The sequence below is a fragment of the Silene latifolia genome, chromosome 11 (assembly GCF_048544455.1).
Source record: "Silene latifolia isolate original U9 population chromosome 11, ASM4854445v1, whole genome shotgun sequence".
Lineage (NCBI taxonomy): Eukaryota > Viridiplantae > Streptophyta > Magnoliopsida > Caryophyllales > Caryophyllaceae > Silene > Silene latifolia.
The window spans coordinates 5426707-5440300 of NC_133536.1; the positions used below are offsets into that span (position 1 = coordinate 5426707).

Consider the following 13594-nt stretch of genomic DNA (forward strand, 5'->3'; position numbering starts at 1 on the left):
CTATAGGACCGTCCTATAGCATAGGACTGGCCCAAAAGGAGAGAAGCCCAAAGATAACACTTAATTTAATTTATATTTTAACAAGACGATATTTTATGATAAAAACTACTCCCTCCTATTCTCTAACATCTTCCACATTTCCTAAAACGGCAAATTCACAATGATCTTCCACTTTCCTTATTTGTCTATCTTTTGTGGTTATAATAACTTATGACCCCACATTCTCTCTCTTACTTTCATTTACATCCACATATCATCATCCCACTAAATTCCACTCAAAAACAAATGTGGAAGAACATAGAGAATCGGAGGGAGTAACATATTTAAATATACAAGTTATTAATATAAAACTTTAGGTTATCAAAATAAAATATTTTTTTTACAAGTTTATTAAATAATTTTTTTGGACTTTTGGTTATTTAATTAAAAAGGTGAGTTATGAGTTAATTATTTGGGCTTTTGAATTATGGGTTGGTCTTATACTATAAGACAGTCTTATAGAACAATTTGTGATTATTAAAGCCCCGCAAAAAACATGGGCTGTTCAGATTTGCTAGTTGCTTTTATTAGGTACACAGTTGGGAGTCCCTGGATTGCTGTACAACAATGCCGCACATGTCTCTTAAATGGGCTGACAATTTTGTCACTGGGCCCTTTGACTGAGTAATGTACTGATCCAATAAACTTGTCGATAGTTTAACTGAAGTGTTTTTGGGTAGTTCATTAAAATTGACCCGATTCAAATAACCCGATCCTAATAACCCGGTCTAAACCCGACCCGACAACCGATTCAAGACCCAATCTTGACTCGAACTCGATTATAACTCGACCCAAATGTTTATTGTTCAAACTGATGACCCAATTCACAACTAACTTGTTAATAGTTGACTCGAAAATGACCCAACCCAGCCCTAGCCGAACTCTATAGGCCCGAGATAACCCGACCCGAAGTTGACACGACCCAAATGACCTGTTTGTCAGGTCTAATCTCGGGCGAAAATCTGAAACTCGTTGAAATTGGTTTAAGACTTGTTATTTGGTGCTGAAATTGAATAAGGTAACTCCTGAAGCGACCCTAGACACGTGATAGATAAACTAGGGGAGATAGAAACACGACCTGGTACGGCCTCCCGAACGGCTCAAATTAAAATGTATATTGAAGTGATACACGATTTTCGACATTCCAGGGTCCGGAACAAAAATATCCGTAAACCGTGCAGACGGTTTCTGGGGTCAGATAAAGCAGCCTCACAAATTTTGATGAATAACGGATGACATTTTAGGTTGCTGTTGTGCGATAACTAAGTGAGAGACGGAAATCAAATACTCGTTAAAAATGGTTTATTACTATTTATTTGTAGTTGGAAATGAATAATGGAACTCCTGAAGCGACCCCGAACACGTGGTAGAAAAACTAGGAGAAAAAGAAACACAGCCCGGAACGGCCTCTCGAACGGCTCAAATTGAAGTGTATAATACACGTTTTTTGGGATTCTAAGGTCCCGGAACAAAAATGTCCGTAAATCACACGGATGATTTCTCGGGTCAGAAAAAGCGGTCTCACAAAATTTGAGGAGCAATAGAGAACATTTGAGGCTGCCGATATGCGATAAACCAGACTTGGGCGGAAATCGGAGACTCGTTAAAAATGTTTTAATACTTGTTATTTAGGGCTGAAATCGAATATGGTAACTCCTGAAGTGACCCTTGACACGTGGTAGAAAAACTGGGAGAAAAGGAAGCACGACCCAGTACGGCCTCCATAACGACTTAAATTGAAGTGTATAATACACGTTTTTCGGGATTCCAAGGCCTGGTAACAAAAATGTCTGTATATCACAAGGACGATTTATCGGATTAATCTAAGCGAACTCTCAAATTTGAGAAAGAATAGTGGATATTTGAGGTTGCCAGTATGCGATAAACAAGTCTGCAGCGGAAATCGGGTACTCATTAAAAAATGGTTTAATACTTGTTATTTTGTGCTTAAATTGAATATGTTAACTTCTGAAGCGACTTTGAAAACGTGGTAGAAAAACTAGGAGAAAAAGAAACATGACTCGATACGACCTCTCAAACGGCTCAAACAGAAATCTCCGTTATAATATAATATACGGTTTTCGGGATTCTAAGGTTTCAGAACAAAAATGTCCGTTAATCACACAAATGACTTCTCGGGTCGGACAAAGCGGTCTCACAAAATTTGAGGAGCAATAGAGGACATTTGAGGCTGTCAGTGTGCGATAATTAAGTGAGAAACGGAAATCGGATACTCGTTAAAATGGTTTAAACTATTTATTTGAAGCTGAAAATGAATAATGTAACTCCCGACGACACGGACATGTGATGCAAAACCAGGAGAAAAAGAAATACGACCCGGAACGACCTCTCGAATGGCCCAAATTGAAGTATATAATACTCATTTTTCGGGATTCTAATGTCCCGGAACAAAAATGTCCGTTAATCACACGGGTGATTTCTCGGGTCATACAAAGCGGCCTCACAAAATTTGAGGAGCACGCAATAGAGGACATTTGAGGCCGACAGTGTGCGATAACCAAGTCTTGGGCGGAAATCGGAGACTCATTAAAAATATTTTAATACTTGTTATTTTGGGGATGAAATCGAATAAGGTAACTCCTGAAGCGACCCTTGACACGTGGTAAAAAAACCGGGAGAAAAAGAAGCACGTCCTGGTAGGACCTCCCGAACGGCTCGAATTGAAGTGTATAATACACGGTTTTCGGGATTCCAGGGTCTCGAAACAAAAATGTCCGTTAATCACAAGGACGATTTCTCGGGTCAGTCTAAGTAACCTCACAAATTTGAGAAAAAATAGTGGATATTTGAGGCTGCCACTGTGCGATAAACAAGTCTCGGAAGGAAATCGGATACTCGTTAAAAAAATGTTTAATACTTGCTATTTTGAGCTGAAATTTAATAGGGTAACTCTTGAAGCCACCCCGGAAACGTGCTAGAAAAATCGGGAGAAAAAGAAACACAGCCTGACTACTTGATACGACCCCCTAAACGGCTCAAAATAGAGTGTATAATATACGCTTTTTGGGATTTTAAGGTCCCGGAAAAAAATGTCCGTAAATCACACGGACGGTTCTCGAGTCGAACAAAGCGACCTCAAAACTTTTAAGGAGTTGCGGATGACATTCGAGGCCGTCGGTATGCGATAAACTAATATCGGGTAGACCTTGCAAGATTGACCCGACCCGAATGACTTGCCCAAATAACCTGACCCGAACCCGACCCGATACCCGAACTCAAGATCTTAACTTGACTCGGCCTGCTATAACCCGACCAAAATATTTGTTATTGCAAACTAATTATTATCCACAACTAACTTGTTAATAGTTGACCCAAAAATGACCTGAATCCGAAATAATCCCGCCCAACCCAATCCGACCCGAACTTTATAGGCCCGAAATAATCCGACCCGAACCCGACCGATTGACTCGTTTAACAGGTCTAAACTACAAGCATCATTCATCTTGAAGCTCCTTCCATTCCACTTTGTTCCATCTTGTGCAAATATCTACTTGGCGTATCATGTCATTTCTAGCTAGTTTATTTATTTTTCGGGTTTTCCTCTCTTATCGTGTACAAAAAAAAAAAATTATGAAAAATTGAGAATCCGATCCCCGACCTATACCCATATGGGTTCAAAATTAAGAGAACTCATACCCAACCCACTAGGATAAGACCTAAAGAGTTTGGATAGGATCCTGAACCCGCTGCCATCCATCCCTACAACCCTACTCATATGACAAACATAAAAACTAACCCGTAAAATTATGGTATAGCCGGAATTCGGGAAACTTTAACTCATACCATGATTAATTATCACGTAAATTTACTGATAGTCGCTATAACCATACTCAAATAAAACCGTCTTATACAAAACCAATCGAGAAACTACTACTATCACCAAACGGGCAATCATTTGCCAAGATAGTGCTCCTCACGATCTCTCTCACACTCTCTGTCTCGATCCTTCCGGATCAGCACAAAACCTTTTTCCCACCACTTTCACTTCTCTGTTCCCTCAACTCCCTTCTCCAATTCCTCTCTCTAATCACTCTCCCCAACAACAACAATAATCCACAAAACTCCATTTCTCCATTGACTTTTTTCTTTCATCACCTAAATTTCAGCAATCAATTACTTCAATTTAACCTACATTCTTCCCCCTTTTTCTTCTTCAATTCAATTGAATCAAACTAAACTACCCAGATCAAATTTTGTCACTTTTGATTGAATTCCTCAAAAGGGTTTTCAATTCAACCAATTTAATCATCTGGGTTTGCTTTACTTTGTCCCAAAACTTTGTATTTTTTCTGGGTCTTGAAGCTACATTCTTCAATTTCCTGTTCTTCAATTAAATTGAACTACCCAGATCAAAATTTGTTGGTTTTAATTGAATTCCTTAAAAGGGTTTTCAATTGAACTAATTTAATCATCTGGGTTTGCATTAATTTGTGAATTTGTAGAGTTTTGATTAGTTGAAGGAACAAAAAATGGGGTTTGATGAGAAGAAAGAGGTAGGTGAGCAGAGTGGAGCAAATAATATAGAAGAAAATGAAACAGAAAGAATTGGGAGACAATTGAGTGAAGTTTCTCTCTGTACAACTGATCATGAAGATGAAGATTATGAAGGAAAACTTGATTTGGGTCCTCAATATACTCTTAAAGAAACCTTTGAAAAAGACAAGGTTTTCCTTTTTCTTCTAAATTGTTAATTATTCGTTGTTTCAAGTCATTTTCTGATTTTCATACGTAAATATGTTTGGTTGAGGTTGCTTTTACGTATTTTGAACAAACGTATGGAAATGACTTGAAACGAGTGAGACCTATAGTGGCATTTGTTTTTTATATGGTGAATTTGATGTTAATTTTGAAATGTAGGATGATGAGAGTTTGAGAAAGTGGAAAGAACAGCTTCTTGGATCTGTTGATTTTAATGAACTTGGAGGTACTTTCTCTATTTAATTATCCTTTCTTAATTAAAATGTATAGTATTTTTTGGTGTATTGTGATGTTAAATGTGAAATATAGGATGATGAGAGTTTGAGAATGTGATGCTGATTGTTGATGTCCCAAGTTATACCGCTATATTACCCTCATGACTTTACCGGTTAAGTTAGTTAAGTTAGTTGGCATCTGCAAACCGTTTCTATTAAGAATATGAATGTATAAAAGAGGTTGATGTATTGTGTGTATAATGGTATTGTTTAATTATTTGTGTTCTTGTTTATGTGTTTCTCCTTGGAATTGTTCTAATTTTCTCTTATAATAGTTGAATGTTATCGAAAAGTGCAACTACTTTTTGGTCTACATAATTATTTATGCCTCATTAGCACAAATTTAATTCCTAACCTCCTATTTAGTAAGCTAGCCGAATGTGATTAGCGCGTGCGTTCTTGTTTCATTGTTTTAATTTTAAGTGTTCGTTTCAATAGACAAAGGTTCCTTTTGGGTAACAGATGACAATTGACAACCACCATCTTTCATAGAGTGAGTCTTGTATTAGGCGATGAGACCAATTCAAATATTTATATATTCCTCGTTTAGTTGTATGGTTTATTAGTTGATCCCAAAGATGTGCCGAATGTCATTTTAAAAAGTACTGGTTTGCAACATGCCAGATTGTAGTTAATGTAAACCACGTTACTGAACCGCCAATGTGTTGATCCTGAATAATTTTGTCGCTTCATCCAGAATATTAAAATATGTCCCTGCCTTACGGAAGGTCTTGATCTATCTTAAAAAATAGGAACCTTAACCTACTGCAGGGCTTAAGGACAGTCGGCTTACGAAATCAGTACATGTACGGGTGGTAGGGTAGGTGCAGATGCCCAATGTTGTTTAACCATAGGTTTTCGTGCTGGACAACCCACTGGACCCAGCTTGATAGAAAGGCATATATGGACTATCAATTTTCAGACTAGGCCGTAGACTGCTAACCCGCCCTAAACCAGCTAACCCGTTTGTCTGTAAGCGACCTATCCCATGCTAAACCCAGATATGTCCAGCCAAACCCTGTGTTTGATCATTTCTTAGCACACAGTTTGCACTCCTGCAGTACAACATGTCCAACATTAACGTCTGATTCAGGATTTCAGTGTTTTGGGTCTACTCTTGGCCATTTTCAATCGTTTCTACTGATTTATGGTCTATGTTCGAGTTTTCCTGTTTCCACCAGGCTTTATGATTTGTGCGATCAACTAGTCTGTACATAGGAGTATAGGACCATGGGATAGTTTTATGCAAATAAAATTTTCTCGTAAGATATTTCTTTGGATTCCATTCGTGACTTATCGCAAATCCACCTATTGATTGCTTCTTTGGATTGATGGGTCCTGCCATGAAAACTAGGGTGATTGTATCACAGTCATGCTCAAGGCCCACTGCAGTGAAGCTACTGCTCCAATAGATAATGTGCAACGTGGCATGTAACTCATGGTCATACAATCATACCGAATACAATTGTTACTCTCATAGGTTTTAGTGCAAACATAATGATTATCTCGAAATATAGCTCATGCCACACAAGAGCTTATTTATCGTGACTTGCTTTACTATGTGGAATATTTAAGTAATCTGATTGCTTTATCTTTTAGTGAAATTGATGGGGAAGAGTCGGAAGACTATGGTTGCTAATTGCTATTTCTATTTTTTTATCGTAATGCAATCTGTTAAACCAATTTCTGTGGTGAGATATGAGACATGTTATGTCATTGGATGTGACGGACGTCCGATTGTGTGAATATATCACATGGTGTGTCCCTATCCCCAAAAGAGCAACCTAATGTAGCACCAAAACTGAAAGGACTGATTTCAAACAAATACGGAAACGACCCAATTTGTAACCACCAACTTCAAAAATACCCAAACTAACCCGTGCATGAACTAACTCAAATCCGTTAAAAAGTGTAGTCGCACCATTTCAGTGCTTGTCAGGTCTACTAGCTGTAAACGTGCAGTGGCGTAACATTTCAGTACTTGTTTGCTGCAGAAGCTCTAGAACCAGAGGTAAAGATCCTAAGCCTTGCAATCGTCTCTCAAGACAGGCCCGACATTCTCCTGCTAATTCCGGAGGACGGGAAACCAAATGGACCATGGTTTACATTGAAGGAAGGTAGCCGCTACAAGTTGAGATTTACTTTCTTGGTTAACAACAACATTGTAGTAGGACTCAAGTACAACAACACCGTGTGGAAAACCGGCATGAAAGGTAAAATGCAGTTCATGTCGATTAGTTTAAAATTTATGGTCAGATTATATGTAGTTCTTACTGAGGTCGTGTACAGTGGATAGCACGAAGGAGATGCTTGGTACCTTTAGTCCCCAGGCAGAGCCCTACACACATGAGATGCCCGAAGAAACCACCCCGTCTGGCTATTTTGCCCGAGGATCATACACTGCAAGAACCAAGGTTCGTCTCATTTCAATCGTCTCAAAGTTAATAAGCTATACACCTCTATCTCTTTTATATCGTTTTGATTTTATCTGATTTTCTCAAAATATACAATAGTTAAAAGTTTATAAAAAACAAGGTTTTTAAAATGAAATAAAAAATATTTCCGATTTAGTGATACATTGTTCATCACTTTATTTTGCTAGTGAAGCCGTGCTATATTCAAAGTTCAAACTCGGGTAATTCCATTCAAATACGTAAATCATATTGTGATGTGAACTAATAATGATACTTTTTTGGTCTATATTGCAGTTTCTTGACGACGATAAAAAGTGTTATTTGGAGATTAATTACACCTTTGACATTCGTAAAGATTGGCTAACTACATAATGAAGCAGTTTGCCGTCAAATGACAGTATCATCTCCAAAATTACCTGCAAATTCGTCTGTGCTCTTTTCGCTCTCCGTGAAAGCTCTTTTTTTTTTGTTACAAAGTTGAACATAGGTTTTCTTTGTCTTACTCATGTTATTACTTGGTGATTTCTTTGCTTGTGTTCCCTTTTAAGGGAAATTAAACCGAAAAACATGTTATAGAGCCATTGTTGCATCTTCGACTTCAGACTTGAATATCTGAGCTCGAGTTTACAAAGGGAAATAGCTCAGTCGCTTGAGCTCGACTTTGTCTCGATTATTGAGTTGATTTCTCTCTATTTATTGTAAGACAGCCTTGGAATCTTGTGTGCGAGAGTTTTGCATGTATCCGTTATAGAATTCTGCGATTAGAAACGCAGAAGATCTATGTATTTTTATTTCGCGGGAATTAATATTTACCTATTTTGTGGGAATACATCCCGACTACGTTTTTCCATTTGGTGGTACATTTTTCTTGCCAACTCCGAATGTATTTGGAAAGAATAATGGCTAAAGTTTTAGCGTTTCATGTTTTCAAAATCGAATATATATGAAAAAAAAAATAGAATGAAGATTGTTGCCATGCGCCATGTAAGCACCGACATACGATGATACAATTGGAAGATAATGACGATTTGGACGATTGGTAATTTGGTTGATGCCCGGGAAAGCAACATTAGGGGAGGGTGATATTGCCCTCCCCCGATCAACTAGTAAAATGATGATCGTTTAATTGAATGTCGCAAGTGCGTAAGATTCTGGCAAACGGGTCATTTTGGTTCAAATTAGTTTTGGTTGTGTTATTGTCAATTTATTTAGATGAACGATCAAATCAAAAACGAGTTTTCTGTTAGAGGGCAGTTCAGATACACATCGAATCATCATGATCATGTCATATCGAAGATTATACCAAATTCAAACATGACGATCAATGATGTTTGAGAACCAACAAACATATTGAAATGGACACAACCATTAAATCATAGCTTCAAAGTTCAAAATAATACGTTAGCAATATCATAATATTCATAAATTCATAAATATTTGCCTACACATTATACTCTACATATATTTCACAATCAAATGACATATACAATTGCCAAAAATGATTGACTTTTACTACAAGAAATCTTAAGAAACAATATGAGTCGGTTTCACACTGTAAAATTGTCCAGCTTTATTAAATGTGTTTCCATTTAACACTAATAAATGAGTCGTCTTTTACTTAATAAGACCGTTTCATAATGTAAAACCGTCTCACGTAATAATTACCGATATCGCAACCGAATGACACATGCAAATGCCAAAAATGGTTGGCTTTTAGTAAGAGCAAACTTAAGAAGAAATGCCGCCGACAACCGTAAACAGAAGAACCAAATGATTAAGTTGGTCCTACTCTACGCATTCCCCCATTTCCAACTAATTATTTGCTCTTTTCCTTTCTAGACTTTTTAGCATTCCGTTATTATTATATTCTCCTACTCTTCATTTTACCTACTACCACAAATTTATTATACGTATTTACACAAGTGGTATGTATATAAACTGTTTTAAGTTTCACAAAATCTCATTGAAGACGGCGATATCCGTCACAAGCTTGTGACGGATACCATTTTCTCTCACAAAATACCCATGAGAGGTGAATGGGGAAGCACATGGGAGTGCCCCACCTTGTCCCATCTCCCTTTTTGTGAGAGGTCTTCAGCTTGTGACGGGATTAGCCCGTCACAAGCAAGACGCTTACTTTAAGTTTAAGAGTTAAGAATGGATGGTGCTGTTTTAAGGGAGATTTAAGTCATGTTCTTTTAGACTGAAACTGTCTGAATTTAATGGAACTGGACTTAATGGAACTGAATTGAACTGAAGTACGAGTTAATTTGTGAAGAAAAAAGTTGAACTGAATTGAACGAAGCTGAACTGAATGAAGCTGAACTGAAACGAACTGAATAGAGCTAATCTGAACTGAAATAAGCTGAAATTATGTCCAAAAAACAAGGCCTAAGTCTCGCTTAAGACGGAAATTAAGATCTCTCACAATTTTTTTTTTTATTTTAACATTATTAAAATCGATTGTGAGTAAATCTTAATTGAAGAGCATCTGAAATAAGAATTTAGGAAGCTTAAGACTTTAAGAGGCAATAGCATGACATACCAATGATACGATACAAATCATACAAATATACATATATGCAATTAACAAGGGTGGGAGGGTGATTTAGAAATCCTACCCGACAAAGAGCACTTTCTAGATCCCTTCTTACCATGAAACACGCCAATGCAATTGACTGAATTAGTATATCACATTTTATTAATTCACATATTTTCAAATTTATCGTCGTATGGCCGTTTTATAATAACTTACGACTTTATTTACCTTATAATAGAATAAGTTAGTAAAAACGAGTCTCTATAACATTTATTTGTATCTCTTATAGAAAAAAAAAACCTCGTCGGAGGGACTATCATTAACAATCTTGCAAGTTTTCATTTTTGTAAAGATTTGAATAAGTTTCAAGTTTCCCGGAGGAACATGCCTCAAATTAAAAGCTTTTATTTTCGCAGGGTTTGGTTTGAATTTTTTTTTTCCTGTTGCAAAGTTAGAAATTAAGCATCCATTTAACTATTACAATGTATCTTTAACATACACGTTCTAAGATGGTGAAATGGAGAGAGTAAAGATGGGAAAACATTAAACACACTTAGATTGAACGAGCTAATACATTTCTTAAATTGTGCTAATTACAATAGTTATACCGGTCAAAAGTATATAAGTTGTACATTTTTAAAAGATAACACAATCCATTTTAGTAGACCAAATGTCACCAATATCACAATCTCTTTCATACATAGTACTTGATAGTTAATACAACATCGTTATAAACCTTATTATAAATTTATAATAGTACGTTTTATAAAAGACCTAATTTCATACTTCCTTCGATTTAACTAAAAGAAATTCAGATGAATGAAAACGGAGTATTAATAATAATTATAAAGACTGTTAAGATTATAGAGGGGAGAATTCATAAAAGATAATTGTGTTGTTGATATCAATAGAATGATCGGTATTTTCAATCAATACCGCATGGAAACCAAAGATATCAAAACCCTACCGATAAATAAAACCAATATCCTAATAAAGACCGCAATTCCACAAGGTTATAGTCTAGTACTAGTTTATATGGGCCTCAGGCTCAAATTTTTTCAAGATTAATCTTATCGATATTACATGAGATTATATACGTTTTATAGACTTCCATTATCATCTTTAACCTAATATACGTGATTTGCATGCTACCCTCATCGTTTAAAAAATATTATAAAGAATTCAAAATAGTACAATATTGCTTTTCTTTTATTACGGTTTTAACCATAATAAAGTTACATGAGATAATACTGGATCCGGGTTCAAATCCCGTCAACTACAAATTTGTTTTTCTTTTCTTAGAGTATAACCATACAAATTTGCACCAACCCAATCTTATTATAAACAATAATAATCACTAAAAACAGCTCACAATCACCTTGTGTAAGCTTTTAACACAGCTTAATAAACTCACTCTTTAAATACTCTCACATTTTTAGCCTTCTTCTGCACTTCTGTCACTCCCTCACACTCCTTCTTTTTTTCTTCTTCTTCTCTGAATTCCTTCTTCTCAGGTTAGTCCAATATTTTTCTAATATTTTTGATAATTTAATGCATTTTTAGCTTAAGATCTATACTTATGCAAATGGGTTTTTCTTAAAAATTGTAATTATTTGTGTTTGAATGAGCTGAGCTAGATCTGGATGTACATTGTATTGCTTACATAATATTGAAACTACGAATTCTTGTGTAAAACGGTTTTATTATAGTAACTAACTTTTTAGTTAAATATTTCATTATTTGTATTTAATAGATCCGTTTGCATTGAAGTTGGTGAAAATTTGGATAAAGATCCTTACTTTGAAGGATATTATAATGGTTTACGAGGAGTATTTTAGTCAAAGGTAAACAAATGATCAGAATGGCGGGTTTGGATCTTTTTATGCAGCTTTATTGTGTTTAGTTCTTTAGTAAATCTGTGAATTTTAGTGAGTAATTAGTAAATTAGAGTGAAACTTGCATTATGGAATTAGTCAAATCTAAATTTGTGTAAAAGATCTTAACTTTATCACAAATACGTGTTAAGGCGGTCTTACACAAGTATATTGTAAGACAGATCTTTATTGTAACTGGTTTTTAACTGTTTTGGGTTAGGTTTTACTCCTATACAGTTAGTATCCGTTTTACACAATATCAATGTAAAACCGTCTTATTTGATGACTGTCATCTTTTAACTGTTGTGGGTTATGGTTTATATAATTAGTATCCGTTTTAACAAATATCAATGTAAAACCGTCTTATTTTATGACTGTCATCTTTTTAGTGAACCAAAACATTTAGCAACTAATGTGTAAATGGTTAATTACATTCTTTTGTTATAATTAATAATACAGTTATTATTGTTTGGTCTGATTTTTCTTGGTGTTTAAATGTTCCATTTATGGTAAGATCTGTTGTTTGTACATGCTGTAATTGAACAATTTGCTACTGGTTTTGTCCAAAGGTTGATTTTTTCGACATTTTGACGAATTAAGAATCGTCTGCCATGACTGGATTACTTCTGAGTGATATTTGTTGCGAAATCCGACTGCTAAAGTGCTAATCTTTGATGGGTTTTGGGTAAATTGCAGGAATTCGGAGACATTTCAGTAAATCTATAAAAAAAAACTTTCTCAGCAGCATCTGTTTTCCCGAAAAAAAACCATGAAGAGCGTAAATTTTATGTTAGCAGCCGCTACTTTGTTAATTTTGAGCTGTTCTTTGTGTAATGCTCAAAAGAAAGGTAAAGTTGCAGCACCAATATCATCCCCAGCTCCGGCTCCAGCTCCACACTACGCAAACATCACCGAGTTGCTAAGTGTTGCCGGTCCTTTCCACACCTTCTTAGGCTACCTTCAGTCAACCAAAGTCATCGAAACCTTACAAAGCCAAGCCAATGACACCGAGGAAGGTCTAACCCTCTTCGTACCAAAAGACAGCGCTTTCGCTTCCCTAAAAAAGCCCTCCCTGTCAAACCTAACCGAAGACCAGCTTAAAAAACTCTGCCTGTTCCACGCCTTACCACATTATTACTCCCTTGCCGATTTCAAGAACCTAAGTGATGTGGGGCCGGTCCCATCTTTTGCCGGAGGTGATTACTCCTTGAATATCACGGATAAGATGGGAACGATCCACATGACTAGTGGATGGAGCGACACCAAGATTAGTAGCAGTGTTTGGTCGACTGCACCTGTCGGTATTTACCAAGTCGACAAGGTACTCCTGCCTGAAGCAATCTTTGGAACTGATATCCCACCCACTGCCGCACCTGCACCAGCTCCTGAGGCAACTGCACCAGCTGCAGACGCTCCGTCTGAAGATACCAAGGCCGGGAAAGGACCCTCGGCTGCTAAGGACTCATCTGCATCATGTCGGGTTTTGGCTAGCTTGGTTTTGGCATTGTCAGGAACGATTTTCGTCTTTTTGAGCTAGGATTTCAAGTACTGGTGAATTAAGTTAAATCTGAAATGGGTATTTTAACCCATTTATTTGTTTGATTTGTTTTATAATTCTTTTACTTTTTTTTTTCTCCTTAATCTGTCTGTGGTATTGTAATTGACTATTGAGAAAAGTCTATGTGAAGATGAGATTTACTTGAATGCATTGTCCATGTGGACAGTTCATTATTC

General features: G+C 36.4%; 2 protein-coding genes across 3 annotated transcripts; both read left to right on the plus strand.

The window, feature by feature from the left end:
- Positions 1-3987: 3987 nt before the first annotated feature.
- On the plus strand, positions 3988-8163 carry LOC141610762 (rho GDP-dissociation inhibitor 1-like). The gene is made up of 5 exons (XM_074429017.1): positions 3988-4724; positions 4918-4984; positions 7028-7246; positions 7323-7447; positions 7742-8163. Exons 1-5 carry the CDS (start codon positions 4530-4532, stop codon positions 7817-7819), a joined length of 684 nt encoding a protein of 227 aa, XP_074285118.1. The 5' UTR covers positions 3988-4529; the 3' UTR covers positions 7820-8163.
- Positions 8164-11323: 3160 nt separating this feature from the next.
- LOC141610770 (fasciclin-like arabinogalactan protein 7) lies at positions 11324-13591 on the plus strand. 2 transcript variants are annotated; one of them, XM_074429027.1, is made up of 3 exons: positions 11381-11500; positions 11740-11830; positions 12557-13591. In XM_074429027.1, the coding sequence occupies exon 3, from the start codon at positions 12630-12632 to the stop codon at positions 13395-13397; it is 768 nt and encodes a 255-aa protein (XP_074285128.1). In that variant the 5' UTR covers positions 11381-11500; positions 11740-11830; positions 12557-12629; the 3' UTR covers positions 13398-13591. The 2 variants fall into 2 exon arrangements, with proteins under 2 accessions (XP_074285127.1, XP_074285128.1); XM_074429026.1 differs by lacking the exon at positions 11740-11830 and having other exon boundaries at positions 11324-11500.
- The last annotated feature ends 3 nt before the right edge of the window (positions 13592-13594 follow it).

Excerpts from the sequence above, each read along its gene's own strand:
- LOC141610762 (XM_074429017.1), top strand. The coding sequence starts at position 4,530 with ATGGGGTTTGATGAGAAGAAAGAGGTAGGTGAGCAGAGTGGAGCAAAT. Across the intron at positions 4,985-7,027 it reads TGATTTTAATGAACTTGGAG|AAGCTCTAGAACCAGAGGTA; the intron begins GTACTTTCTCTA and ends TGTTTGCTGCAG. Across the intron at positions 7,247-7,322 it reads GTGGAAAACCGGCATGAAAG|TGGATAGCACGAAGGAGATG; the intron begins GTAAAATGCAGT and ends GGTCGTGTACAG.
- LOC141610770 (XM_074429026.1), top strand. The coding sequence starts at position 12,630 with ATGAAGAGCGTAAATTTTATGTTAGCAGCCGCTACTTTGTTAATTTTG.